The sequence below is a fragment of the Oreochromis niloticus genome, linkage group LG12 (assembly GCF_001858045.2).
Source record: "Oreochromis niloticus isolate F11D_XX linkage group LG12, O_niloticus_UMD_NMBU, whole genome shotgun sequence".
NCBI lineage: Eukaryota > Metazoa > Chordata > Actinopteri > Cichliformes > Cichlidae > Oreochromis > Oreochromis niloticus.
The window spans coordinates 6662196-6688996 of NC_031977.2; the positions used below are offsets into that span (position 1 = coordinate 6662196).

The 26801-nt window shown below is 41.7% G+C and overlaps 3 protein-coding genes across 11 annotated transcripts; 2 read left to right on the plus strand and 1 right to left on the minus strand.

The window, feature by feature from the left end:
• Positions 1–137: 137 nt before the first annotated feature.
• On the plus strand, positions 138–13339 carry lrp13 (low-density lipoprotein receptor related-protein 13). 8 transcript variants are annotated; one of them, XM_019365805.2, is made up of 20 exons: positions 138–289; positions 384–539; positions 1182–1400; positions 1530–1733; positions 2752–2967; positions 3062–3291; positions 5352–5481; positions 5819–6009; positions 6238–6424; positions 7337–7549; positions 7651–7834; positions 7914–8115; positions 8626–8790; positions 9097–9297; positions 10059–10608; positions 10678–10797; positions 10968–11075; positions 11205–11438; positions 11537–11909; positions 13085–13339. In XM_019365805.2, exons 1-20 carry the CDS (start codon positions 238–240, stop codon positions 13200–13202), a joined length of 4053 nt encoding a protein of 1350 aa, XP_019221350.1. In that variant the 5' UTR covers positions 138–237; the 3' UTR covers positions 13203–13339. The 8 variants fall into 8 exon arrangements, with proteins under 8 accessions (XP_019221350.1, XP_013128827.1, XP_019221351.1 ...); XM_013273373.3 differs by having other exon boundaries at positions 181–289; positions 381–539; XM_019365806.2 differs by having other exon boundaries at positions 181–289; positions 381–539; positions 1533–1733.
• A 136-nt stretch (positions 13340–13475) lies between these two features.
• LOC102077738 (flocculation protein FLO11) lies at positions 13476–17727 on the plus strand. 2 transcript variants are annotated; one of them, XM_013273391.3, is made up of 3 exons: positions 13476–15814; positions 16242–16334; positions 16422–17727. In XM_013273391.3, exons 2-3 carry the CDS (start codon positions 16272–16274, stop codon positions 17040–17042), a joined length of 684 nt encoding a protein of 227 aa, XP_013128845.1. In that variant the 5' UTR covers positions 13476–15814; positions 16242–16271; the 3' UTR covers positions 17043–17727. The 2 variants fall into 2 exon arrangements, with proteins under 2 accessions (XP_013128845.1, XP_005473026.1); XM_005472969.4 differs by lacking the exon at positions 13476–15814 and having other exon boundaries at positions 15836–16334.
• Positions 17590–22960, minus strand: rchy1 (ring finger and CHY zinc finger domain containing 1). The gene is made up of 9 exons (XM_003448588.5): positions 22818–22960; positions 20723–20842; positions 20458–20573; positions 20147–20225; positions 20013–20057; positions 19842–19900; positions 19596–19625; positions 19011–19131; positions 17590–18895 (listed from the first exon to the last, which is right to left on the minus strand). The coding sequence occupies exons 1-9, from the start codon at positions 22866–22868 to the stop codon at positions 18740–18742; spliced, it is 777 nt and encodes a 258-aa protein (XP_003448636.1). The 5' UTR covers positions 22869–22960; the 3' UTR covers positions 17590–18739.
• Positions 22961–26801: the final 3841 nt, after the last annotated feature.

Below are 26801 nucleotides of genomic sequence, written 5' to 3' on the forward strand. Positions count from 1 at the left end.
ACAAAATTAAATAGTAAATTGAAAAATAAAATAAGTATAGGATAAGTTTTATTTTTCACTCCGGCTTATTTATGAAAATGTATCTTTAGAGATATCACGTTTGCTGAAAATATAGTCAGAAGCACTAGCTCCTCCCCTCAGGCAGGTGTTCAATTAGGTTATATTGGCTTCACCTTGTGTCGTTATAAAACGCTACATCTAACTACCTCTTTTAGCCTGTTTTTGTTTTTTGTGGCAATGGGTGGATGTTTGTTTCTCTGTCTGGTGTTATTATCGGGCTCCTTACAGGGTGAGTGTGGGGCTACCAAAACTGCTTTTCTAGACCTTCTAATTTTGCAGTGACTACATTTTTTGTCCCTTTTCTCTCAACTTAATTCAAGTAGTTGTTTCTGCTGGAAGTGGTCTCAGAAGTTGCACCCGGGACTCTAAACTGTGCAGAGATGGTTCAGAGTGTGTGCTCTACAGATATCTGTGTGATGGAGAGCAGGACTGTGAGGATGGTTCAGATGAAGAGGATTGTGAAACATCATGCAGCAAAGGTATGAGACGGTGTGTATGTTAGAGAAATTGAGTAGCAGAAGTAGTAGGAGGACATCACAACGGCAGTCACCTGAAAGCACAAATAAAGACCATACAATAATCGAGGGAAAGCCAGATTACCCCCTAGGAGTAACCACCTGGTGATGGCTGGAAGGAAAACTCCTATTTGACAGGAAGAAACCACTGGCAGAACCAGGCTCAGGAAAGAACAGCCATCTGCCAAGAACAGTTCAGGGTGAGGTGATGTAGAGCCAGAGATTAATAACTAATGATTAAATGCACGGTGAGTGAAGTAGAAACACTCAATGCAGCTTAGACATATTGCAGCATAACTAAGGGAGGATTCAGGGTCACCTGACCCAGCCTTAACTTTAAGCTTTTTTTAAAATGGAAACTTTTAAGCCTAATCTTAAAAGTAGAAAGGGTGTCTATCTCCTGAATTCAAGCTGGGAGCTGGTTCCACAGATAAGGGGCCTAAAAGCTGAAGGCTTTGCCTCCTATTCTACTTTTAAATACTCTAGGAACCACAAGTAAACCAGAATTCTGGAGGCAAGGTGCACTATTGGGGTTATTATGGTACTATGTTTTATGAAGAACTACGATTGTGCATGTAACACCTTAATGTAATGCCTGCACACAAGCAGATCAGTTCCAGTGTGCCCATGGGAAGATGTGCATCGAGAAGAGCCAGGTGTGTGACGGTGTGCCTCAGTGTCAGGACCGCTCTGATGAGCTTCAGTGTGTGACGCTAATGAGAGGCTGTGTTCATTACTGTGACAACAAGACCCACTGCCTACCTGCATACTTCCTGTGTGATGGCGAGGAGGACTGTTTAGATGGCACAGATGAAGCCAGTTGTGGTACCTTCTGATGTATTTATAGTACTGAATTGACACTCGTTTTTATGTTGAACTTGTGCATTTTGGGGGGTTTTGAATTATAATGCTTTTCCCCCCTGTATTTTTGTTTTATTTTTATTATGTATCCAGCAGAGGACAAAAAGGAAGAAGACACCAGTACAACCTCTGTGCCTTCAGTCTTGGTTGGCCCTTCTCACCCCATTAAGTGTTCTTTTGGCTTCATACCATGCAGTGACAACTCGGAGTGTATCCGGAGCAACTATTTCTGTGATGGTGAAGGAGACTGCAGAGATGGTTCAGATGAGGCAAAATGCTCATCCTCTTGTGAAAAGGGTAACCCGTTTGTCATCTCGCTTGTTATTAATATGGCTTTACTGCCATCTAGTGAGCAACACTAGTTTCACATCAGTATTGGTGCATGGCCAGTTGGCACTTTAGCTTTTTACTATCAGAGCACCCCTAAAAATTACTATAGCAATAGTATTTTCTTAAAAAGTTATATTTTTCTAACTTTTCTATAGACAACAGCACAGGATGGAATGAAAATGGGCTAGATATCCAGTGTTGATGATGTCATGATGTTACAGTGTACTCACACAGAGCCAGGTTTGTCATTAACAGTCTAATAACTCTTGTTCCTGCGCCAGAAAGACTATGCAGAGGTAGTTTCATGACACAAATCAGTGATGCAAATTTAAACTATAGCAACAGTTCAACTGTTCTGATAATGCGGCTTGTAAAGTGTCTGCTTAATTCTATTTGTTCTCTAAATGGCATCAAGAACGTTAGTAGCTTAAATCACTAGAGATTATTAGCCAATTTTAACCTTCTGGTCCACTAGTCTGCTGGGAAAATTGGGAGTCTAATCCACCCTGAAATCTCTGGTCACCCATCTTATTAGGTTGCTTTTGAATGTAAAATTGTAGTGTTTACCTAGTTTATTTGAGATGTGCAAATGTGAAAAGGGTTGCTTTCATTTGCAAACAGCATATCAAACTAATATTAATTACAAGGCACTGCATATGTGACATTATGATTGGGAGCTGAGCCCCCCTAGCATCGCCGCTGCACACTCTGACATTACATGGAGCTGGGGCACTATATGCAGATCAATAAATGTAGACCTAACTGTGGAATTTAGGATTAAAATCTTATTGTAACTGAAGCCCAAACTGCCAGATGATATTTGTGTCAGCACATAAGCTGGATTGTTTTAAACAATCCAATGTGTATGCAGTAGGATGGTCTATACGTTTGTAGATTTACAGATGTATGCACTACAAGCCTGAGCCCAAGTGAGACATTAATGTCAACATAATAAAAAAATCATTATACAATCTGTCCTCTGTAGACCAGTTCCAGTGTGCCCATGGAAGGATGTGCATTGAGAAGAGCCAGGTGTGTGATGGTGTGCCTCACTGTCAGGACCGCTCGGATGAAGTGGAATGCACAAAGCACATGGAGGGCTGTTCTCATCAATGCGACAACAAAAGCCGCTGCATTCCCAGTAGCTTCCTCTGTGATGGGGAAAGTGACTGCTCTGATGGCAGTGATGAGGCCAAGTGTGGTATGTGGGCATACTAATGTCCTACCTGCATTCAGCTTTGCTTGCATATGAGTAATCTTTAATGCTTTGTCTGCCTCCCTCCCTGTCAATATAGACAAGGAGGACTGCAGTGACACAGAGTTCAAGTGTACCAGTGGCCAGTGTGTGTTAGCCACAATGCGTTGCGACGGTCACCCAGATTGCCGGGACCGTTCGGATGAGGAGGACTGCACCAAAGTGCCAGCCTGCAACACCAAACTCCGCTGTCCCCAGAGCAAGGAGTGTCTAGTGCAGGAGTGGATCTGTGACGGAGACCAGGACTGCAAAGATGGCACTGATGAGAAGGTGGATGCTAAAAAGCAGCTTCATGCATGCTAAACTTTGAGGCGCAACCATAAAAAATCTTTTAAAAATGATTCAGGGAGTGATTTTTTTATTTTATTTTATTTTTTTAATTTTTTTTTTTAGCTAGTGATTTAGTTCATCCTGTTTGTGGATAAATGAAGGGGAAATCATTGTAAATGAAACCAGAAATTAGATGTTAGCTGCAGTGTACATCAATGTTGATGGATTACTGTCATGCCCCTCTTCCTCTTAAAGTTTAGATGTCAGGTTCAGAAGGCATGACGCAGGGTTTCTGCATGTTGTTGAATAGTACTTTACAGGGAGTGCAGAATTATTAGGCAAATGAGTATTTTGTCCACATCATCCTCTTCATGCATGTTGTCTTACTCCAAGCTGTATAGGCTCGAAAGCCTACTACCAATTAAGCATATTAGGTGATGTGCATCTCTGTAATGAGAAGGGGTGTGGTCTAATGACATCAACACCCTATATCAGGTGTGCATAATTATTAGGCAACTTCCTTTCCTTTGGCAAAATGGGTCAAAAGAAGGACTTGACAGGCTCAGAAAAGTCAAAAATAGTGAGATATCTTGCAGAGGGATGCAGCAGTCTTAAAATTGCAAAGCTTGTGAAGCGTGATCATCGAACAATCAAGCGTTTCATTCAAAATAGTCAACAGGGTCGCAAGAAGCGTGTGGGAAAACCAAGGCGCAAAATAACTGCCCATGAACTGAGAAAAGTCAAGCGTGCAGCTACCAAGATGCCACTTGCCACCAGTTTGGCCATATTTCAGAGCTGCAACATCACTGGAGTGCCCAAAAGCACAAGGTGTGCAATACTCAGAGACATGGCCAAGGTAAGAAAGGCTGAAAGACCACCACCACTGAACAAGACACACAAGCTGAAACGTCAAGACTGGGCCAAGAAATATCTCAAGACTGATTTTTCTAAGGTTTTATGGACTGATGAAATGAGAGTGAGTCTTGATGGGCCAGATGGATGGGCCCGTGGCTGGATTGGTAAAGGGCAGAGAGCTCCAGTCTGACTCAGACGCCAGCAAGGTGGAGGTGGAGTACTGGTTTGGGCTGGTATCATCAAAGATGAGCTTGTGGGGACTTTTCGGGTTGAGGATGGAGTCGAGCTCAACTCCCAGTCCTACTGCCAGTTTCTGGAAGACACCTTCTTCAAGCAGTGGTACAGGAAGAAGTCTGCATCCTTCAAGAAAAACATGATTTTCATGCAGGACAATGCTCCATCACACGCATCCAAGTACTCCACAGCGTGGCTGGCAAGAAAGGGTATAAAAGAAGAAAAACTAATGACATGGCCTCCTTGTTCACCTGATCTGAACCCCATTGAGAACCTGTGGTCCATCATCAAATGTGAGATTTACAAGGAGGGAAAACAGTACACCTCTCTGAACAGTGTCTGAGAGGCTGTGGTTGCTGCTGCACGCAATGTTGATGGTGAACAGATCAAAACACTGACAGAATCCATGGATGGCAGGCTTTTGAGTGTCCTTGCAAAGAAAGGTGGCTATATTGGTCGCTGATTTGTTTTTGTTTTTGAATGTCATAAATGTATATTTGTGAATGTGGAGATGTTATATTGGTTTCACTGGTAAAAATAATTGAAATGGGTATATATTTGTTTTTTGTTAAGTTGCCTAATAATTATGCACAGTAATAGTCACCTGCACACACAGATATCCCCCTAAAATAGCTAAAACTAAAAACTACTTCCAAAAACATTCAGCTTTGATATTAATGTGTTTTTTGGGTTCATTGAGAACATGGTTGTTGTTCAATAATAAAATTCCTCAAAAATACAACTTGCCTAATAATTCTGCACTCCCTGTACTCTCCTTTTAAAACTGCTGCATGTTTTCTGATGGGCTAAATGTTCAGCTGGCCTCCCTGCAGTGTTGTGTGTGTGTGTGTGTGGTTTTTTTTTTTTTTTTTTTTTTTTTTTTTTTTTTTTTCCTTCTCCCTCCATGATCAGGAGTTGAAATGGTAAAGTGCATGTTTACATGATGATTAAAATTTAATTGGGTCTTTCAGGATTGTCCTGTGGCTCCAGTGAACTGTGGAGAGTTCCAGTGGTTGTGCAAATCCAAGACCAAGTGCATCCCTACAGCCTGGATGTGCGATGGCATGAAGGACTGCAACGATGGCACTGACGAGACTGAATGTGAGTAAAGTTGGAATTATTCACAGAATTAAACATCAGTGTAAAAACTTGTAGCAGTAAGGGTCTTTATCTTATTCCAGTTTAACCACCTGCTATAGTATCTGTGTAGCACATAGTATAAAAGGGGACATAAAATATGTCCATGCTTGTCTGAGAATATTCCATTTGCTGAATGAGACTGTTACAATTCTTTAATTCAAATTGGAATTTGAATTAGTTATGTGAGCTGTAAAATGCCTGTAATATGTAAATTCTAGCTGAAGAGTATTAAATGGATTCTCATGTACTTTAAACTGCTGCTGAAAACTGTGTACATGAATGCTGTTTATGCTTACAGGTCAGGCTGTAACATGTGCCCCTCACCAGTTCCAGTGTGGCAGTCAGGAGTGCCTGGAGCCAAACCTGGTGTGCAACGGTATTACAAACTGTGCAGATGGCTCAGATGAGGGAGGAAGCTGCCATACAGACTGTGCAGAGGCAGATGACATGCGCTGCTCTCAGGGCTGCTACAACACACCTCAGGGACCGGTGAGAAGTCTGTCTTTAAAATTCTGTGTGCTCGATCAAATTTACCCAGCAGAGACGGTGCCTGAAAATGGACTGAAGGGTGTATATAGCGATATTGTCATGTAAAGTCCGATTGTTTTGGATAAACAATCCTTTTGTTGATCCAGTAAAGATGTATATGAAGGCTATGAGCCTGCAGTGACTCAAAGTGAGTAATCTAAATGTTAGATTTGCATTTGGTGTCTGTAGCGCTGTCGCTGTGCAGCAGGTTTCAGGCTCATGGAGGATGGGCTGGCCTGTGCTGATGTTGATGAGTGTGAAGTTCAGACTCCAGGTGTGTGCAGTCAGCTATGCATCAACACTCCAGGCTCGTACAGATGTGACTGTCAGCCAGGCTTTATAATGGAAGCAGATGGACAACACTGCAAAATCACTGGTAAAGCTCCCTTTGATGAACACAGCATGGAGTTGTCACTCTTGAAGTGGTACTGGACAAAGTTGAAATGTCAGCATGCTGCAGCCACACCAAAATCAAATGGGTTTGACTTCTGCCCATGCCCCATTTCAAGATTAATAACATTTTTGCTATGTTCTGTTAAATATGACAAAAGCAGATGTATTGCAACAGCGTAGCGGGACATTTTGGGAACTGCACCCATTTTATTTTTTTAATTTAATTTTTAAACGAGATCACAAGTATGCATGCATGTCTGTTCAAAAACTAAGCCACATGCAGGAGACCACAAACTGGAAGTGGGGGTAAATACAGGGTGAGGAACACTCATTCTTCTGGTGTGTGACACATTTTCACTTCATTCTCACGCTCACAAGCTGCCCAAAGAAATCTCATGCCAAATAAGGGCAAGGATCAGAGGGCGGAGAAGCAATGGGCTCACAGTTGGTGAAATATTTTTATTTTTTTGTAATGTCCTTATACAAAAGCTTCTTTCAGCTGCTTCCTTATTCAGAAGAGGTGACAACAGCAGATGGATCTGCATATTTGATTTTTATCTGGATGACTTTCCTGATGCAACCCTCTGAGGGACTCACTTCCTGCTCTTCTCAAACTGGCATCTTTTGTGTGTCAGGGAAATATGTAAACCACAAAATCATGTGTTTTAATAGCATTACAAAAATCTTGCCGTTCTGCTGAAAGACTCTCCCCTGCCTTTTCACAAGACTTTGCTCACATTTATTGAGTCTTTTATTTATATTTTTTAAAATATATCTCTCTCTCTCTCTCTCCCCCCCCCCCCCCCCCCCCCCCCCTCTTTTAAAAAGGTGAAATGGAGCAAAAAGCCTCAGTATCAAATAACTTATGCATTATGATCATTTTCTCATCCCTCAGGTGAGCCCTTCCTGTTGTCCTCAGTCCAAACAGATATCTTCTTGTATGGCTTGCGTAGTCACAGCTTGGTTACGTTGCCCTCTTCTGCAAAGAAGGCAGTCATGTCTCTAGACTATGACTGGAAAGGTCAGAAGGTCTTCTGGGTCAGTCTGGAGATGGACGCTATAATGTGGTCTTCTCTAGAGCAGAAGATGACAGGAAGTCTGATTAAAGGTTCGTACAACTCAAATGTGGCTGGAGTATTCAGAGGAATGGTTGTTTACTGTCATGTCTTAAAGTTGTATCAAGGCACAAGATGCCACTTGTTTCCACAGGTGTTCGGGCTGATTCTATAGCTGTGGACTGGGTCGGGAGGAATCTGTACTGGATCAACGGGGTGAAGAGTCGTATTGTTGCCATCAGATTGGCAGCAGCCTCTGCAAGCTCACTGGGCCAAAGCATCATCTTGGATGAAGACTTGGATCAGCCCCGCTCTCTTGCCCTGCTACCACAAAAAGGGTTGATATGAATTTTAAAAAAAGACACAACTGTTTCACTTTTTACAATAAGCGGCATTCATGGTGTCTTATTTCATCAGGCTGATGTTCTGGACAGAGATTGGTAATGTAGTGAAGATTGAGCGTGCTGGGATGGATGGGTCAGAGAGGAGGGCAGTGGTGAACTCGAGTTTGGGCTGGCCTGGTGGTGTGGCTGTAGATGCCATCTCTGAGAGGGTCTACTGGACAGATGAAAGACTGAGGGCGATTGGATCTGCAACTCTGGATGGCGACGACATTAGGGTAAAATGTATCTAGTTAACCTATCCCAAATCTGCTGTTCTAGCGAAAAGGTTATCAAGCTGTCTGTGAAGGCTCAGTCATCCAGGTCATCGTAGTCTAAGGAGCTTGAAGAGAAAAGCCTCTGGAGAAGCTCCTTCAGAAGCAGAAGCTTCTTGGCTGAGAGGTGAAACGTCTTCAAGCAACTTAAAGTAGTCCAGACGCTTTTCTTTCCAAGCCTCTTGGTTATCACGCTCTTCTTCGATAACTAAAAATATCACTTTAGATAACATAACTCTTTGTCATTGCACAGTCATACATAGTACAATAGTACAATGAAATTGGAAAACTGTCTCACGTCAACACTACATACGACACAACACAGTAACTTGGTAATAAAATGAATTTAGGGAAGTCTTTTCCCTGAATGACCCAACAATATAGATTGGATTCATGATTTCTGTGTAACAATGAAAAATGTTGAACCTAACAACTAGTGACTAATACCTTTTTATATATAAATGCTGTTTTCAGATTCTACAGATAAAAGAGACCACAAACCCCTTTTCTGTGGCAGTGTTCAATGACATGCTCTACTGGTCTGATGCCAAGAAACGAGTGGTGCAGGCTGCTCATAAAATCTCTGGTAAAAACCATCAAGTTCTGCTGAAAAGGCCCAGACAGCCTTTTGCTGTGAAGGTAAGGAGTGGATGTTGAATTAAAACGTGTTAGGAAATGGGGCGGGATGATGATGATGATAATTAATAATGTACCATATTTGGATCCTTTCATGTGTTAACTGCTCATACAAAGCTATTCCATTATGTTTGAAGATTTTCCCTTTTTTTTTTTTGGAAGCGATTAAGTTGTTCTTTGGCAGACCCTAATGGTTTAGGTCCTGGAAAGCTTGCTGAAGAGGTTTTTAAAATGTTACAAATGGCACTCAGAAGTTTGTTTGTTTGTTTGTTTGTTTGTTTTTTTTTTTTTTTTTCTTCTTGGTTTTAGATCATCCACCCAATGCTCCAGATGGGCACTGAGAACCCCTGCAAGAAGATGGGTTGTTCCCACATGTGTGTGCTTGCTCCTGGTCCCAGGGCTGTGTGCAAATGTCCCCCTGGTCTCTTGCTGGCAGAGGATGACCTCACCTGCTCCAACCTGGTCAACTCGGCATTTCTGCTGTTGCTGTCTCCCTCCAGTGTCACTCAGGTTTTGCTAAACTCGTAATTTCACTCAATGTAACCTGCTTTAGCAGAATATACTGTATATAGATATGCAACTCAAATGTCTGATAAATTGGAACAGTCTGTTCTGGGTACAAACCTTCAAAATGGGAATTGGGTTCTGAAAGGGGACAAAATCCAACTGAACCCTCCCATAAGTATAACGAACATATCATAGTTTTTTCAGAGACGGTGTATAAATAACTGATGCAGCTTTCCTTTACGTGTATCCTTGGTTTTGGGCTCTTGAACGTTCTGTTTTGCATCTGCACACTTCTTGAATCTCAGCTGAAAGTCTGCACTTCAATCACATCTTCTTTGCTTGATTCAAGTCCACTGTGGTGATGAACAGAAGCAAACATTAGATTGTCATTGGACAAATACTTATGACATATGCTAACTGGATTTAGATGAGTTTATTAGGAAATGCTATTAAGGTTACTTGGCAAATTGCTCTGTAAACTGTAATTGTTAAAACAGAATTTCACTCAAAAGTGAAGCAAAATCCATCCCTGCCCTTCTGGACAGGCTGTATCACACAGCAAGCTACATCACTAATCAAGTAATGTCATTAAAAATGGAAAGACTTTTTTTTTATATAAATGCTTAATTATTATATATATATATATATATATATATATATTTATTTATTTATTATTTATTTATTTATTTATTTATTTATTTATTTATTTATTTATTTATTTTCATTCATTCTTTCATTCATTCTAACCCCAGTAATCTCTGTAGATCTACTTGCAGTCCCAACACACAGCAGCCGAGCTGAAGGGCTGGCCCAAACATCTGGCCCTGCAGATACCGAGCGTGAACAAAGCCATTCTCATGGACTACAGCCTCAAGGAACACACCCTATTTGTGACAGATGATGCCACTTCTTCACTCAGCTCTTTCAGGCTAAAGGACTCGCTCCTGACGTCTCAGGGCCAGCTTCTTGAGCTGCTGGATGACGCCATCACTGCCATGGCAGTCGACTGGATAACACTCAACATTTACTGGAGCAGTTACAAACAGCCCCGCCTGCAGGTCACTGCTGTCACAGGCACATACACAGCCATTCTCATAAAGGACGGGATCATTAGAGTGGGTTCGATTGCTCTTCACCCGCCCAGTGGAAGACTTTGTTTCACGAATATGGATCTGGAGGCTACGGGCAGCACAGCTACAATAGTGTGCGCCAGCATGGATGGTGCGGAGCGAAGAGTGGTGTGGAAGGATGCTGTCCAACCAACATCGTTGGTCTTATCTAATAATGGGGATAACATTTTCTGGGCTGACACGAGTAAGGTTTACTTAAGTTTCATTGTTCAAATAGGTTGTTCTCTTAATGACTTGAGTCAAATATTCTCAGGTTTGGGGACCATTGGCTCTGTCCTGATTGATGGATCTGGATATACAGAGCTGAAGGTTGATGACGGACTGGCTGCTGTGGCTCTAAGTGACAACATCCTCCTCTGGATTACAGTCACTGGTAAGAGCCCAAGTATGTACTGTAATAACGGACTATAATTCCTAAAAAATGACATCTTGGCTGGAGCAGTTTTGGTAAATGACTACTTCATAACATGGATAATGGCTCCACAGGAATCAACATCTTTGAGTATAGTTTAATGGTACAACTATGACCTTTTGTTCCTTCAGACAAGACCCGACTCTGGTACAAAGCAGATCAGCAGGATAAGAAATTATGGTTTGAGGTTGGCACACAAGTGGTCAGCTTAAAGGCATTCAGCAAACCCAGTCAGATGGGTATGTAAGAACCACAAAACAGAACACCTGGGTTAGGAAAGGCTAATCTGCCATTTTTAAATATGTCTAAATGTCATGTACCAAAAAACAAAACTACCTCATGCTTAATTATCTGCTTGGTTTCATCAGGCTCTAACCCGTGCACAGAAAGCAATGGCAACTGTGAACACTTGTGCCTCGCCACCCCAGCAGGTCGCACATGCAAGTGTTCTTATGACCACATCCTTCTGAATGACACTCACTGCAGCCCAGAGCAACACTGCCCAGCTGGCAGCAGGCCCTGCCTCGATCACCTCTCATGTCTGCCTGTGGAGAAGTTTTGCGATGGACATGCAGACTGCGCGGACCACTCCGATGAGAACTGTGGGATGCAAAATTAAAGACTAAAACTGCTCCTGTAGATGATGACACCTTATTGCACCTTGGCTAAAACTTTTTTTTTCTCTTTTTATTTCATAAAGGTGTTGGCACCAACCGGCGCTCAGGAGCTGAGGTCTTTGCTCCCACTCAACCTCACAGCTCTCCTCCTTCCAGTGTCCCTCCTGTCTCGCAAGTCACAGGTCTGAACACAACACTGAATGTCAGCATTCAGCGTGTGAACTTGGATGCCCAGCAGTGCAGCCAGAGGCGCTGCAGTGGCAACGGACACTGTGTAGAGATGAAGGAAGTTACTACGTGTGTGTGTTCACTGGGCTACAGCGGTGATTCCTGTGAAAACCAGCTCGTAAAAACCATGCAGGGTCCCATCGTCTACGCTGCTGTGGGTCTCTGTGCAGTAGTTGTGATCATTGTTGCAGTAGTGCTGGTGAAGAGAAAGAAGAGTGCCAACTTAAGGTTTTTTGTTTTTCTTCCTAAATTATTTCAATCTCAAATTTAACTTTTTCCTTGGTGTCTCTGTGGGTTTTGGTGTGGGTGGACTACAAGGCTTGGCAACACTTCTCCCTTTGCAATAGGAGATGGTGTGTCCTTGGTTTGCAGCAATGTTTAGTTTTGTACACTTAACTGGGAAGCATTTGCACACAGTAACCTACTGGTGGTTTGATGTGATGGATAACTATTTTACAGCTCTTCTAATAGCAGCTCTAAGAGACTTGGGCACAGTGGCTATGTGGTCTGAAAGCTAGCAACAGCATGCTAACGCTCAGGATGGCATTTATATCAACGTTATTAGTTGTGGGTTAAAATATTATTACTATATTCTTGATTTTATAACTGGGAATCTGTTTAATTGGAGGTTAGTTCTATTGGCTCTCGATTAAGTATAAACGGCAAACGCGCACACAGTGGTGATCTGCAAGAACAGATGTCCCTTTGTAAAGAAATCTGTTTGGATTTGGAATAATCTCGTGTGTGGTTTTTAAAACTCCATATCAATCCCTTAGTCGGCACATCTGTTTTCAAAATGGAATGGAATAGAATAAGCCTTTATTTTCATTGTACAACAAAAATGCCAAGATGGTGAGAACAAAAGTGCACATCTTGGGGTTTCATATGGGACTTCATAAACCACGTGGTGATCGCATGGTAGCGGCTTCCATTTCTTATATGGTCTGTCCACCTTCCATATACGGTATCTTTGCATGAGGATATTTTCCTGTGACTACAAAGCTAGGACTAAACGTAACCACTTAGAATGATGTCAACGGGAGTAAAATGTTTGTCCTGTCCATTTATCTGTCACTGAACCAATGCAGTGTTGCTACCATAGTATTTGGAAAACAAATTCAACTAGGATGGTGGATAAGAAAAGTGACCACGCTTCATTCTCTTGGGGCCTTGAATCCCTGTAATTCATTGATTCAATTATCCAGTCTATACTATGCTGTTATGTTTCGATAATCTCATTTTTGCCAAGTTAAAGTGTGGTTATGGGTGGTGCTTCATTTTCATTAAAAAAGGTCAGGAACTTGATTCTTTTTCATTTAGCAAAAATGATACCTTGGTGTTTCTACAGTTTGAGAACATTAGAGCTTTCCTGCATCACAGAATTAAACGTGTTCTTGCTGCAGGGGAAATGGACCATCAGCAGGCAAGGAGATGAGCATGACTGACCTGGAGAGCAAAGCAGAGACCATTCCCACATCCCATACTGTCTCAGCAGAAAAGCCAGAGGTGGACCTCCCTTAAACCAGCAGCTTCCCGTTTTTGTCTTGCTGCAGTTGTGGGACAGTCTGACATGTCTCGCTTTGTTGGAAGCCGTATCCTCTGTGGAATCGAGCTGATTTATGAACAAGTGATGTTTTAAATAAACGGTCTGCATTTTCCACGGTTTCCTGTCATGTTATTTCAGGTTGTTTACTGTTAGACCACCATTGTGGAGTTTGACATGGATCAGCATGAACACTCGGATTATAATAGACGGTAAAATGAGAGTGCAAGTCTGACTTTAATGCCTTGTTTTGACCAAAAGACCTTCAGTTGTGTAAAGGGGGGGGGGGATGCTTAAACTGAAATAAGTACTGTGCAAAAGTCTTAAGCCAGCCCTAATTTCATGAGATTTTGCTTGGAACATAGGAAACGGGTGCTGTGACCTAATGAAACTTGTAAATGCACAGGGAAAAAAACGATAAGAGGCAAAACAAGTTCGTAGAATTCTAACAAGCTTGAAAGTCAGTATTTGGTGTGACACATGATCATTGACAAAATCTGACTACTTTCCTCATAATTCCATGTTTTTGACAAGCTCTCAAACGCTGGCTGAAATGCAGCACGAAACCATGACAGAGTCTGTTTTACAAACACTGTTGTACTCTTCTCCTTACTACCTGCATACATATTGACAGCAGTTTAATTCATCACTCACTAAGTGGTGAATCCCAAATTTGTCAGATTTTTTCCTGTCCACTTCTTGTATAATTTGGCATAATGAGACCAGGAAACACTTGACCCCTGTTTCAATCCAGGGGGTCAATGTTGACATAGTGGAGGACTATAAATACCTCGGAGTATACATTGACAATAAACTGGACTGGGCTAAAAACACCACAGCACTTTATAAGAAGGGCCTGAGTCGCCTCTATTTTTTTTGAGACGACTGAGGTCCTTCAACATCTGCCAGAAAATGCTCAGGATTTTCTACAAGTCTGTTGTGGCCAGTGCGATCCTCTACGCCGGTGCAGGCTGAGGGTCGCTGATGCTAACAGACTCAAACTGATCCGTAAGGCCAGTAATGTTGTGGGGTTTGAGCTAGACTCCATTTAAGGTGGTGTCAGAGAGGCGGATGTTGTCCAAAATAAAGAGAATGTTGGATAATACCGCCCACCCACTCCATGACATGCTGGTCAGTCACAGGAGCACGTTCAGTGAGAGACTGAGATCACCAAAAAGCACCACTGAACGACACAGGAAATCATTCCTGCCTGTGGCCATCTCCTTGTACAACTCATCCACTTAACACACTGTTTACTGCAATAGCTACACCCTTTTTGCACACGCTCTTCTTTCTTATTCAGCTATTTATCAATAAGTGACTTATATGTATATAAGTCATGTATATATTGTGTCTATTTCTTACTTAGTGTATTGTCTGTCTTTGTTAATGTTTATACTGGAGCACTGTAAGCAAAATAATTTCCCCTAGGGATCAATAAAGTATTCTGATTCTGATACCCCAGCCTTTTCCTCTTCTTTAAAGAATGGCTTCTTGACAGCCACCCTTCCACTGAGGCGGTTTCCCATGAAGCTTAGGATCAGCCAAAGATGCCAGATGGTTTTCTCGGGTCGTGCGTCAAGTCTCTGCTGGATCTTTTTCTATTTGTTAAGAACACGACTTTCAGATACTGTTCATCTGTAGAGTTTTATTTTTATTTTTTTTAGGTCTTTCACTTTTCTTTTCTCCTCCAGTTTCTTCTATATTTCATCCTCACACACCATGCTGATTTATGTCGTTTTTGGCCAGCAGCCTTTTGTTGCAAAATTACAATGTATGCCTCTGAAACTGTTGTCCTTAACATTTTATTTTTGTAGATTCAACTAAAGAAATTACCATTATTTTTTTTTGGGGGGGGGACGAGCTGTTAGTAACAATGTGCCTAACAATACAACTTAAACTTGGTGTTTTGCTAAGTTTTCTGTTATATGTAGGTGTTTTGTACATTTGAATGGCTCGTAGCTCAGCACCAAGTGGCTAAGGAAACAAAAAATCTTCTAAAAATGGACAGATACTGAACTAAAACTGAGTGGGAAAAAGCAGCAAATGGAGCACCTTCAGAAAGCCTCGAACTTTTGCTAAAGATCACATTTTAAAAAATTACTAGTCTGGCTCACTGTAGGCATATTGAAACAATCCAAATCACATCAGTACTTCTGCACTCAGTGCAAACACTATGCATGAAACTTTGTCCAAAATTCCTAAAGTATTTTACATCTATTTAAATTCCAAACCATTGTTTAAACCAATACCACAAAACACATGTTTGCTGTGCTTATGAATAGGCACTTCTGGTGGACTTATTCTTCTACAACCATTGTCCTAGAATTTTTAGCGATCTGTAATTTCAGTTTAGCTGGGGGTGTTTAATGATTTAGCTTTCATGGTTTTAGGAATCAGAGCTACAGTGCATAATATATTGCCAGGAACAGGAACCCAATGATGGCCTGGTACCCACACATTTCCACGGCCATATAAAAAGAAGGCCAACCCAGATGTTCTATTGTTTGCTGAGGACTGAGGAGAAGTGAGAATTTACTGTAATCAGTCTGGAGCGTTTCTATGGTGAGGAGGACATTCGACCATTAAGGTAGGTTCTCAATCATAACTTAGCATTTCACTTTACTGAACTTGTTGTAGTTCCAGATGCTGAACAACTTTACTAACATTCAATAATGCATTTAAACTGAATTCTAAAATGGTTACTTGTCTTATTCTTTAATTCCTTCAAATAGTAATAGATTAGTGGATGCAGCAATACACTCATTTAAAACTTAATGAATTTTATGCTTGAGACAGTTAAACACCACATTCAAAATGCTGCTAAAGGCAATATTAGCAAAGGGTTGACAAACCTAAATGTAAATCAACCCAAAGAAAAAAAGATTTGTGCCACTACAAACATGAAAAAAATGATTCCAGAAATGTCTTTTTTAACAATATGTGAGGTGGAAAGCATTTTTAACTGAACCAAGAAAAAAGTACACACTACCAGTTTACCAATATGGTTCTTTTAGTTTGTTTCAGCAAATACAGGAAGGACAGCAATGGCAGTCCTGGGGGCCACCCTTTGTGCTGTCCTCATGGTGACTCTAGTGACAGCTAAACCAGTGAGTAGATATACTGCTTTGCTGCTACATTTTCCCACTGTATAGCAAAAATTGGTGGATTTGTGACACTGTTTTATTATAAAACAGGTCTGTCTGAAAGAAAGTGACGATTCACCCAAGTCATCAGAGTCCAGTGAATCCAGTTCATCAGAAGAGACCACCACTAATGGTAGGTCTTCACAGGAAACCCCGCAATCAAACACGCCGGATGCTACAGAGAACAACCCCCTGGATGCAGCACCACTTCCCTCTGCAGATGCAGGGGCTTCTCTGGCCACTTCTCCTGAAGACCCACAAACCTCTGCTGACACAGATGCTTTACAACCTGTGCCAGATCCGTCTCACACTGGGATGAGCGTTGATGTTTCTTTAGATGTGCCCAATTCTGGTCCCACAAAGGACTCTGTTAACGCTGTTGACCCTACCCACATTCTACCCAACGCAGACGCCCCGCATCCTTCAGGGCTTTCAGAGACTGGTGTAGTCATAGGTACAATTCAACCACAAGTCATCACCACATACCAAGGATCCACCCAGGGTATCACTCCACCCTTTCCTACATGTGTCATCCAACCAACACCTACAGCATTCTCCACAGCCCCACCACTGGTACTCCCTATTGGAACAACACTAGATGGTGGTCCTGTCTGTTTCACTTTCCAGGTCACAACCGCTGAGCCAGATCCACCCAGAGGAGACAGCATTTGATCCCCAACAGAACACAGAAATTGTTGTTCATTTAAATTTTAGTTTAGCCTAGGTGACCAGGTCAGACCACATTAGGGCTGTACATATACACAACCTTGACTTGATACTTATATAGATGAACTACACTTGGCTTTTAAGTTGTCACTTTTCCCTCAACACTGGCAAATGGGGAAAAAAATGGTGCTAATGTATGCTGTATATATAGAATAAACACATCTAAAGCTGTTGCAATAACAAAAGTACAGTCACAATAAATTAATTAATAAACAGCTGAAAATTAAACTGATTAAATGTTTGTCTCAAATCCAGTGAACTGTTTAGTAAAATGAGTGTTTAATGTGAGTGTGTATTACAGTCAGAGTACAGTTCAGCAAACCTGGTACCTGCAAGGGGCAAACATGCAAAAATAATCAGGGGCCATTTATCACAGCAGCCACAACCACAGACTGTATATAAAAGACTCATCCTCAGCATTTTGGCAGCCGCTGTCTTGATGTTTTCAAACTGAATGTAATTCGACGAGAAACAGATGCTACATGCTCGTGCGTTAGCAGCTGTCAAACACACTGAACAGCATACTCTCCTTTCCTCTAAAATGGGCACCATATTTTACAAAATGAATTGAACAATTAAGACCATAAACCTGTCAAGAATGTGTTTACCGTGGTCACAAATCAAGTGAAAAGTAGGGCAATCATCGCAGAGTTTTTTGCAGTCTGACTTTTTGCAAACAAGAGTCGCCCCCTGCTGGTCAGTAGAAAGAAAGCAAATTCAAGGCACTTCCTCAGAGACTCTGCTTTTGAAATCTTTGAGGTTACATGCATCTTTCTTTAATATACAGTCTGTGGCCACAACAGAAATTATACAGGATGTTGGCTAGCTGTAGAGCATTACAAAGCCTTCTAAATTTAATTCACATACATTCCCATTTGTATGTAATTTAGTTTTTTAAATTTCAGATTGCACATATAGTATTTTACAATTATAAGTAGGGTTTGATGACAGCTTTAAAGACAAATAGATCATCAAGTTTATATATAATGAGCCTTTTTTTTAAGATATGCATGAATGTTTGATTTGAACTAGAATTTTGATACAATAAACCATTTTCAACCCTTGTAGCAAGTTCCAACTAAAAATCATAGAGAGAGGGATCCACAATGATAAACTAAAATATGCATTTAGAACTCTAATGAAGAAACAATGCCATCTGTTAAATATTTGACTAACAGGGAGACTATGCAAGTAACAGCACAGGCTGACCAATGTCAATGACAAACACACATTAGTTAACACTTTGTCTTACTCAGATCATTTAAATAAGATTTATGGCACATACACCAGATGTATCAGGCTAACTAACCACAACTGCACACCATTGACACCATCACCTGCGTGGCTTTGAATGTTTCAATCGTGCCGCCACCTATAAACATGCAGGTCATACGGACTATGCTTCTAAATTGTCTTTCCTTGTAAGTATGGTGATCCTGTCCGGTGATTCCCAGCGAGTGGATCCTGGGAAAGATTCCATCCACGATGAACGTTAGCAGGTTCGGAAAATAGATAAATACATTTTTGTATGTACAAACTGGAGAAACCGGCTCAGTCTAGTTTTACCCTAGATGCACGTTACTACATCACATGCCTTCGGTTTTGGTCAAGCATGTACTCTTAATGTTGTGTGGGAACTACTGTTAATCGTGCTGCTGTGGCTCCATGTTCTGCTCGGGCTGCTGCAGCTGGATGAGTCCTCCGTCCTGCGCTGTGTTGTACGAGCCGCAGCTGGTGCACTTCATTCCCAGCACATGGAAGGGCACCGTACAGTGAGCTTGGCAGTCGTTACACATAATCTGCAGTAAGAAAGGACATTTTTAAAAAAAAAAATCATCAAACAGAACAAATATCGGTTTCATATTCACATTTACATAAATGCACCAGCATTTTATCGTGTTACTGAGGGCCTACTTTGACCATTGCTCCTTGGTACTCAGTGGGCATCGGTGACTGAGCAATCTCTTTATCTATCTCCTCCCATTGGTTCTGCATGTCCCAAGCGCTGTGCATGCACAGTGGGCAGCGATAGGCTCTGAAACAAACACAGGGGAGGGAAAAAAGCTATCATATGGAAGGCCACCAGCAATGAAATAAGAGGACACAAAAATCCCTACATTGCCACACACACACACTGCCTTTAAAATGCTGATCAGGAACCGTATTTGCTCTGTACCAGGCAGACTGGACAATCTTCTTCAGGAAAGCTTTTACAAATTACAGAAGCCTGTACAAAAACCTGACCTCTGACCTTGACGTCAAGGTCACTGAGATTCAAACTCATCTGAGATTTTTTAGTAGATGGACCAACTGTATCAATTTCAAAATCTTACATGGTCTCGTTTACAAACTTGTGTCGACACATCCTGCATGCTTAACAGGGCGACAACAATACTCCGTCAGCCCTTTACGGCTGAGGGCTAAAAAGCAGACTATAACATGCTCCCTTAATTACAACAACATCTTATTTTACCAGAAAAAGGAGTTCATTAAACATACCCTGTTCTGATCATGTCATCAAAGCAGGTCCTGTGGAAGAAGGTGAACAAACGCTATGTTACTGTTATGTCGCAACAGATCGAGAAGATAAACTAAGATTAAGATGTGAAAGACTTATGTTGGAAGTGGGAAAAAATGCCCGGTGTGTTTTTTTCTCTCATTTTGTGCCACTGGTACAAATGAAAAGATAGACCATTAAACCCCATAACCCTGAACTGACAGTATCCAGAGAGTAAGGAGTCCTACTTGTGTAAAAGATGGCCACATGGAAGAACATGAGCTCCAATCCTGGATGTGTGAATATCCTGCATGAAAACAACATAAACAAAACAAAGAAATATATATTAAACTCTGGAGAAAATAGATTAAAAAAAGAGCCAACATCCTCCTCGCCTTGTATCCCATTAATGCTGTTACCTCCATGCAGACAGGACAGTTCTGCCTTGAAACATTTTCAACACACTGAAACATAAAAAATAAAGGGAAATTAAAACTGTGAGGGCTCAAAATACAGACAGATGTGGGTGAGTCAGGAACACAGCAATAGTCACCTTGTGGTTTCCTCGCAGTTCCTGAGCTAAACACAAATTGCACTTCTCGCAGTGAAAGTACTTCTCTCTGGGCCCAATCCTGTAGAGGCACATTTGAAAACTCACTAAATGACTAATTTTGCCATCACGTGTTTCGTGAACAGTGAAATATCAGCACAACAAAACACAACATTGTGATTATTAAAGAAAATGGGAAAATTTTGTGGGGAACATTAAGAAGACATTTCCCCAGTACCTGTATCATTATTACTACTAAAGTTACACATAGAAATATTTAGACACTTAAAACATATATCAAATCAGTTTCTTACCTGCAGATTCCACAGGGCTGACAGTGGTACTGCTTCTTGTCTTTGTCGAACAAGTGGCAAACGTCGCAGTAATACTCCCCAAACAGCAAATGACATTGCTGACAAGTCTGCTGTGTCTACAAAAGTATAACATTTGTACAGCTTTTTCCCTTCATCCGAGCTAACCATAATCAAAAGTACAACTCAAGCACTAAGGTGACATCGAGAGGTCCTGCTGTAACCGACGGTGGAGCTCAAACACGTTAACTAGCTTTTCCTCAGTTACCTGCTGCACCTTCAGACACGCTGAGCACTGCACCTCTCTGACTTTGAATCGATCCATCTGGTGGTTCTCCTCTGCATCGTGGCACAGCCGACACACATACAGTTTACCGCAGCAAGGTGCCTGCAGTACAGCAGAAACGCGATTACACAGGGCACAGACAGGGATGGGTATAGTAGTCCTATCACAGTTTGTGTAGCTGTAGCAATAACTCACTAAGCTGCTGTGTGTGTGTGTGTGTGTGTGTGTGTGTGTCTAAATGTAATCCTTATTCTGAAAATTCTTTATTAAACAGTGCTGACAAAGTTCAAGAGGAAGCTTGACACTGTCACAGCAATTGTGTGTGTGTCTGTAAATATTATATGCATGTGCATATATGATAAAACTTTAAGATTTCTCCCAAACAGCAGTACGTTACAGGAGCTCCTCTCTATTAAACAACTGAAAAAAAAAAATGCTCTGCTACTGGAAAGAAGTACAAATAATTAAATAACAATTAGCTGCGGTACACCCACCTTTATTTTACATATTTTACCTTATCAAACAAAAGCCGATGCTATATAACAAAACAACATTTATAAATTCCCCTGATAACTGGAGCTGTTTGGATTCTCATACCCAGGCTGCTGGCTTCTAGCTGACTGAACTCTGAACAGCTTTAGCTTTAGCCACTTTTTTTTAAAAAGTTATTTAAAATGTCCATGTTCAGCTACTAATCAAGTGTCTGATTAGGCGTGCTGTTATAAACGTCCTGGCTCACAGTGAGGAGCCTCCACACTAATGACACATTAGCATATTGCTGTGAGTGTGCATGGATGAGCCTGACCAGCCATTCGTGGGTTGGGACTGAGAATGCAATAAATAAATAAATTAATTAAATAATTAGTTAAAAATTGGCTGATCACGTCGTTGGCAGGTCAATCGGTGCACTTTTATCTGCAATTTAACTACAAACCAAAAATTAATAAAAATGTATGCTCTATTTATTCTAAATGAACTGCGATTCAAACAGAAATTAATAGAGGGGTTAAGCGGTTCATAAGCATCTGAGCCCCTGGTGCATTTCAGTGTTTGTGTGTGTGTCTGTGTGTGTGTGTGTGTGTAAGATGCACATATACAAGTCCTCCCGGATATGAAAGGTATCCTACCACTGTTCTGAATGCACAGACTACTTTGAAAGTTCGCAATATTTTGTGTTGTAAATGTTATTTGCAATTCAATTAACATTTAGAATAGTTAATTCAATTTATATTGATAGCTATATACTAAATAGCAGACTTAAGAATGTGTTATTTCTGATATTGCAGTGAGGACATGAGGATAAAATATATTTGTCACGTGTTGGGTACAAAAGGACATGATATCATGTGGCATCAGACGTTTTGGCTCCAAGACATAAAAAAAAGTACATTCTCCCTGCTGTTTGAAAATATAAAGATGAGTCATCCACTTATCAATGTCAGGTAGGCTGTTTACACACTTTAAATAGATCTGTACATCAAAATTTGGACACAATGTAAAAGATTTTAATATAAACAGCGTGTAAAGGTTACGTAATTAAAGTGTATATAAAATAAATGATTAATTCTCCACGCCTTTCCTTGACCTCCCCCCTGACGTTTTCTGTCAAGGTCAAGTACAACCGATTAGGAAAGCAACAATTTTAAATTCTATTCAGTTTTGTGCTCTTTTGTGCTAGATACATAAACTCTCATTCTTCTTATTTTCCAAATGTGAGAGGGAGCAAGCTTCCTAGTCTCCTCCGCGCGTAATTATGATGCGAAGGACTAAGACCGGAGGGAAGGAGGCGAGAAAAGCTCCAGAAACTCTCAAGCCCCTCGCTTCAACAATGCCGTGCAGATATTATACAAAATCATGCCGTCCAAAAAGTTCATTATTATTTAATCCTGTTACAGCGGCGTTTACCGGCTGAAGACTAAATGACTAGCTAGCTAGCTAACTATGACAGTCTCTCGCAGAGATATACCGACGACATAATCGTTATAGCACAGTTATAACTTGGCATATTCAAAGCCTATTTGCCTCCACCGTATATGTAAGGCAAATGTACGAACATATTTTAAATCATTTCACTCACTTTCAATAAGCAGCTGCGAATGTAATGATCACAACCAGCAGAAGCAGCCATGTTTACCCCGAAATGGAACGCTTCTTCTTCTCCCTCCGCTCTACAGCGTTGCGCTGTTGGCTCCTGCGCTGTTGGTTATGTCATCATTGAGGTTGCATTAGCGCCACCTCTGCTTCGGAATGTGAATTGCAGTCTGTACAAATCCTGTCCAATGACTCAAAACACAAAAAAGGAAAAACAAACACACACAAAATAAAAAAACAAAACAAAACAAACTATTTTATACAGTATTTTATTTCGCCCATAAATAGTGTCTCTTAAAGAACATTAAACATGTCCACACAACTTTAAGGTTCATTTTAGTCTAAAGAGCGATCTCCTTTTCAGCCTAACAGTGTTCACACAGACCAGCAAGATTCAATCTAAGTTAAAATATTCTTTTTCTGTATTAATTCCCTGCACTATCTACATGTCATATTTCTGAAATAATCTTGTTGTTTATAATATAGAATCCTCCTCTTTGCTTTAGTGTTGCACTTCCCTCACCACTGTGCACCAGACTTTTTCTGTGGCCTTTGATTTGCTTCTGAGTGTCTAAGCCTAATTTCCAAACCTCTTCATTCTTCTTTAGACCCATGACCACATAAACCCAATGAGCATGCCATGTTAAAAGAGCTGGGAGTGTGCTTCTAAATAAGATGTAAGGATTTTAGACTTTATGAACCGAAACAGAGCAGATTTAGAGGGTTTCTGGTTTATTTTGCTTGACCTCTATATGGACACAGCCTAGAATACCACACAATTTGGAATTTGCTTTATTCTGAACCCCTTTTTTTCAGCCGTTTTTAAAGTATTCATTTAAAAGTTTTGGAATGAGGATCAGCACCTCCAAATCTGAGGCCATGGTTCTCAGCCGGAAAAGGGTGGAGTGCCCACTCCGGGTCGGGGATGAGTTCCTGCCCCAAGTGGAGGAGTTCAAGTATCTCGGGGTCTTGTTAGCGAGTAATGGGAGAAGGGAGCCGGAGATCGACAGACGGATTGGTGCTGCGGCTGCAGTGATGCGGACGCTGCACCGGTCCGTCGTGGTGAAAAGGGAGCTGAGTGTAAAAGCGAAGCTCTCAATTTACCGGTCGATCTACGTCCCTACCCTCACCTATGGCCACGAGCTGTGGGTAGTGACCTAAAGAACGAGATCGCGGATACAAGCGGCAGAAATGAGCTTCCTCCCAAGGGTGGCTGGCCTCTCCCTTAGAGATAGGGTGAGAAGTTCAGCCATCCGGGAGGGGCTCAGAGTAGAGCCGCTGCTCCTCCACATCGAAAGGAGCCAGTTGAGGTGGTTCGGGCATCTGACAAGGATGCCTCCTGGGCGCCTCCTGGGTGAGGTGTTCCAGGCATGTCCCACCGGGAGGAGGCCCCGGGGCAGACCCAGGACACGCTGGAGAGATTACATCTCTCGGCTGGCCTGGGAGCGCCTTGGTGTTCCCCCGGATAAGCTGGAGGAGGTGGCTGGGGAGAGGGAGGTCTGGGCTTCCCTGCTTAGGCTACTGCCCCTGTGACCCGGCCTCGGATAAAGCGGATGAAGATGGATGGATGGATGGATGGACTCACATAGTAAATATTTCATTTCCAGAAGGCCCATCATGAGTATTTACTATTTTCATCCATAAATGTATTATCTTAGTGTTGAAAAGAATAAGGCCGCCTCAAGGAACTCAGTTTTTACAACACTGATTTTAGGTGGGATCAGCTGAATATGTTTTCAGTACAGTATTGACATATAGTATTGCATCACTACAAGTAAGACAATAACCCAAAACCAGTGATTCTCATTATACATGTTCAACAGCTGTGCATGAATTATACTCAATACATGGATCCTGACCAAGCAATTATCCAATATACTCAGCTGATATTGATCTATCATAGGTGTACACTTAGATTAATATGTTTTTGGACAATGACACATTTAATGTAATTTTGTGAATGAAGACAAAGATTAAAGCAGAGAAACCCACAAACAAGCAGCAACTGTAGTAAACATCCGGCACAGCATTTAGTGATGCCTATGACTTATAGACTCAAGGTAATTATTGAATGGAAATCATTTTCATCCACTCATTAATGACAATTCATACATTTAAGTTTATGTTAGTGTGTCCAACTATGTTTTGAACCATAAAATGGGGGACTGACATTAAAATGAAATGTCTCAGTAATGAATGGTTAATACAACACTTTTGTAAAACCCTTTAAATTAAAGCCTGTACATCAGTCGCTGGTCCACTGGTGTTCAGAAGCAAAATTACAAAAGACTGTGCAATTGTTCAACTACTTATCAACCTAATTCTGACTGTATTGGTGAATATTTTGCAATAATTTTCTCAATATGATTTTTTTTAACATAGCATAATTTCAAAAGAGCAAGGGTGAACTCAGGTAAATTGGGGCACTTTGGTAAATCACCTGAGATGCTGAGAAAAAAACCTATGAATGACATTTAACTGTTGTTATATATCCCCTCTCGCCCCTGCAGGGTCCTCTACCAGAGGCCTGGGAGCTTCAGGGTCCTGCTCAGTATCTTAGCTGTTCCCAGGACTGCGCTCTTCTGGACAGAGATCTCGGATGTTGTATGTTGTTCCTGGGATCTGCAGGAGCCACTCGCCTAGCTTGGGAGTCACCGCACCTAGTGCTCCGATTACCACTGGGACCACTGTTACCTTCAACCTCCACATCTTCTCCAGCTCTTCTCTGAGCCCTTGGTACTTCTCAAGGTTCTCGTGTTCCTTCTTCCTGATGTTGTTGTCATTTGGTATCGCTACATCTATCACTACGGCCGTCTTCTTCTGCCACCACTATGTTCGGTTGTTTAGCCACCACCATTTTGTCTGTCTGTATCTGGAAGTCCCACAGGATCTTAGCTTGGTCATTCTCCATCACCCTTGGGGGCGTCTCCCATTTTGACCTCAGGACTTCCAGGCCATATTCGGCACTTGGCACAGATGTTTCTGTATACTATGCCGGCCACTTGGTTATGGCGTTCCATGTATGCCCTGCCTGCTAGCATCTTGCACCCTGCTGTTATGTGCTGGATTGTCTCAGGGGCATCTTTACACAGCCTGCATTTGGGGTCTTGCCTGGTGTGATAGACCCCAGCCTCTATGGATCTTGTACTCAGAGCTTGTTCTTGTGCTGCCATGATTAGTGCCTCTGTGCTGTCTTTCAGTCCAGCTTTGTCCAGCCACTGGTAGGATTTCTGGATGTCACCCACTTCCGCTATCTGCTGGTGGTACATACTGTACAGAAGCCTGTCCTTCCATGATGGTTCCTCCTCTTCCTCCTCTTTCTTGGGTTTCTGCTGCCTGAGGTATTCACTGAGCACACGGGGGCCATCTTCCAGATGTATTCATGGATGTTCGTTGTCTCATCCTGGACCATAGTGTTGACACTCACTTCTCCCCGGCCTCCTTCCTTCTGCTTAGCTTACAGCCTCAGTGTGCTGACTTGGGGTGAAACCCTCCATACATGGTCAGGAGCTTCCTTGTCTTGATGTCAGTGGCTTATATCTCCTCCTTTGGCCAGCTTATTATCCCAACAGGGTACCTGATCACGGGCAGGGCGTAGGTATTGATGGCCCAGATCTTGTTCTTACTGTTCAGCTGACTCCTCAGGACTTGCCTGACCCTCTGCAGGTACTTGGTGGTTGCAGCTTTCCTAGTGGCCTCTTCATGGTTTCCATTTGCCTGTGGGATACTCAGGTAGTTGTAGCTGTCCTCAGTGTCTGCAATGTTGCCTTCTGGTAGTTTGATCCTCTCAGTTCTGATTACCTTCCTTGTCTTTGTTATCATCCGACTACATTTCTCCAGTCTGAACGACATTCTGATGTTGTTGGTGTATATCTTGGTGATGTGGATGAGTAAATCAATGTCTCATTCACTCTTGGCATACACCTTGATGTCATCTATGTAGAGGAGGTGACTTATTATTTTCTATTTT

Excerpts from the sequence above, each read along its gene's own strand:
- lrp13 (XM_013273373.3), top strand. The coding sequence starts at position 238 with ATGGGTGGATGTTTGTTTCTCTGTCTGGTGTTATTATCGGGCTCCTTA. Across the intron at positions 6,425-7,336 it reads ACAACACTGCAAAATCACTG|GTGAGCCCTTCCTGTTGTCC; the intron begins GTAAAGCTCCCT and ends CTCATCCCTCAG. Across the intron at positions 10,609-10,677 it reads CATTTTCTGGGCTGACACGA|GTTTGGGGACCATTGGCTCT; the intron begins GTAAGGTTTACT and ends AAATATTCTCAG.
- LOC102077738 (XM_013273391.3), top strand. The coding sequence starts at position 16,272 with ATGGCAGTCCTGGGGGCCACCCTTTGTGCTGTCCTCATGGTGACTCTA. Across the intron at positions 16,335-16,421 it reads CTCTAGTGACAGCTAAACCA|GTCTGTCTGAAAGAAAGTGA; the intron begins GTGAGTAGATAT and ends ATTATAAAACAG.
- rchy1 (XM_003448588.5), bottom strand. The coding sequence starts at position 22,868 with ATGGCTGCTTCTGCTGGTTGTGATCATTACATTCGCAGCTGCTTATTG. Across the intron at positions 19,901-20,012 it reads ACTGTCCTGTCTGCATGGAG|GATATTCACACATCCAGGAT; the intron begins GTAACAGCATTA and ends GTTTTCATGCAG. Across the intron at positions 18,896-19,010 it reads ACCAAGGAGCAATGGTCAAA|ATTATGTGTAACGACTGCCA; the intron begins GTAGGCCCTCAG and ends TTCTTACTGCAG.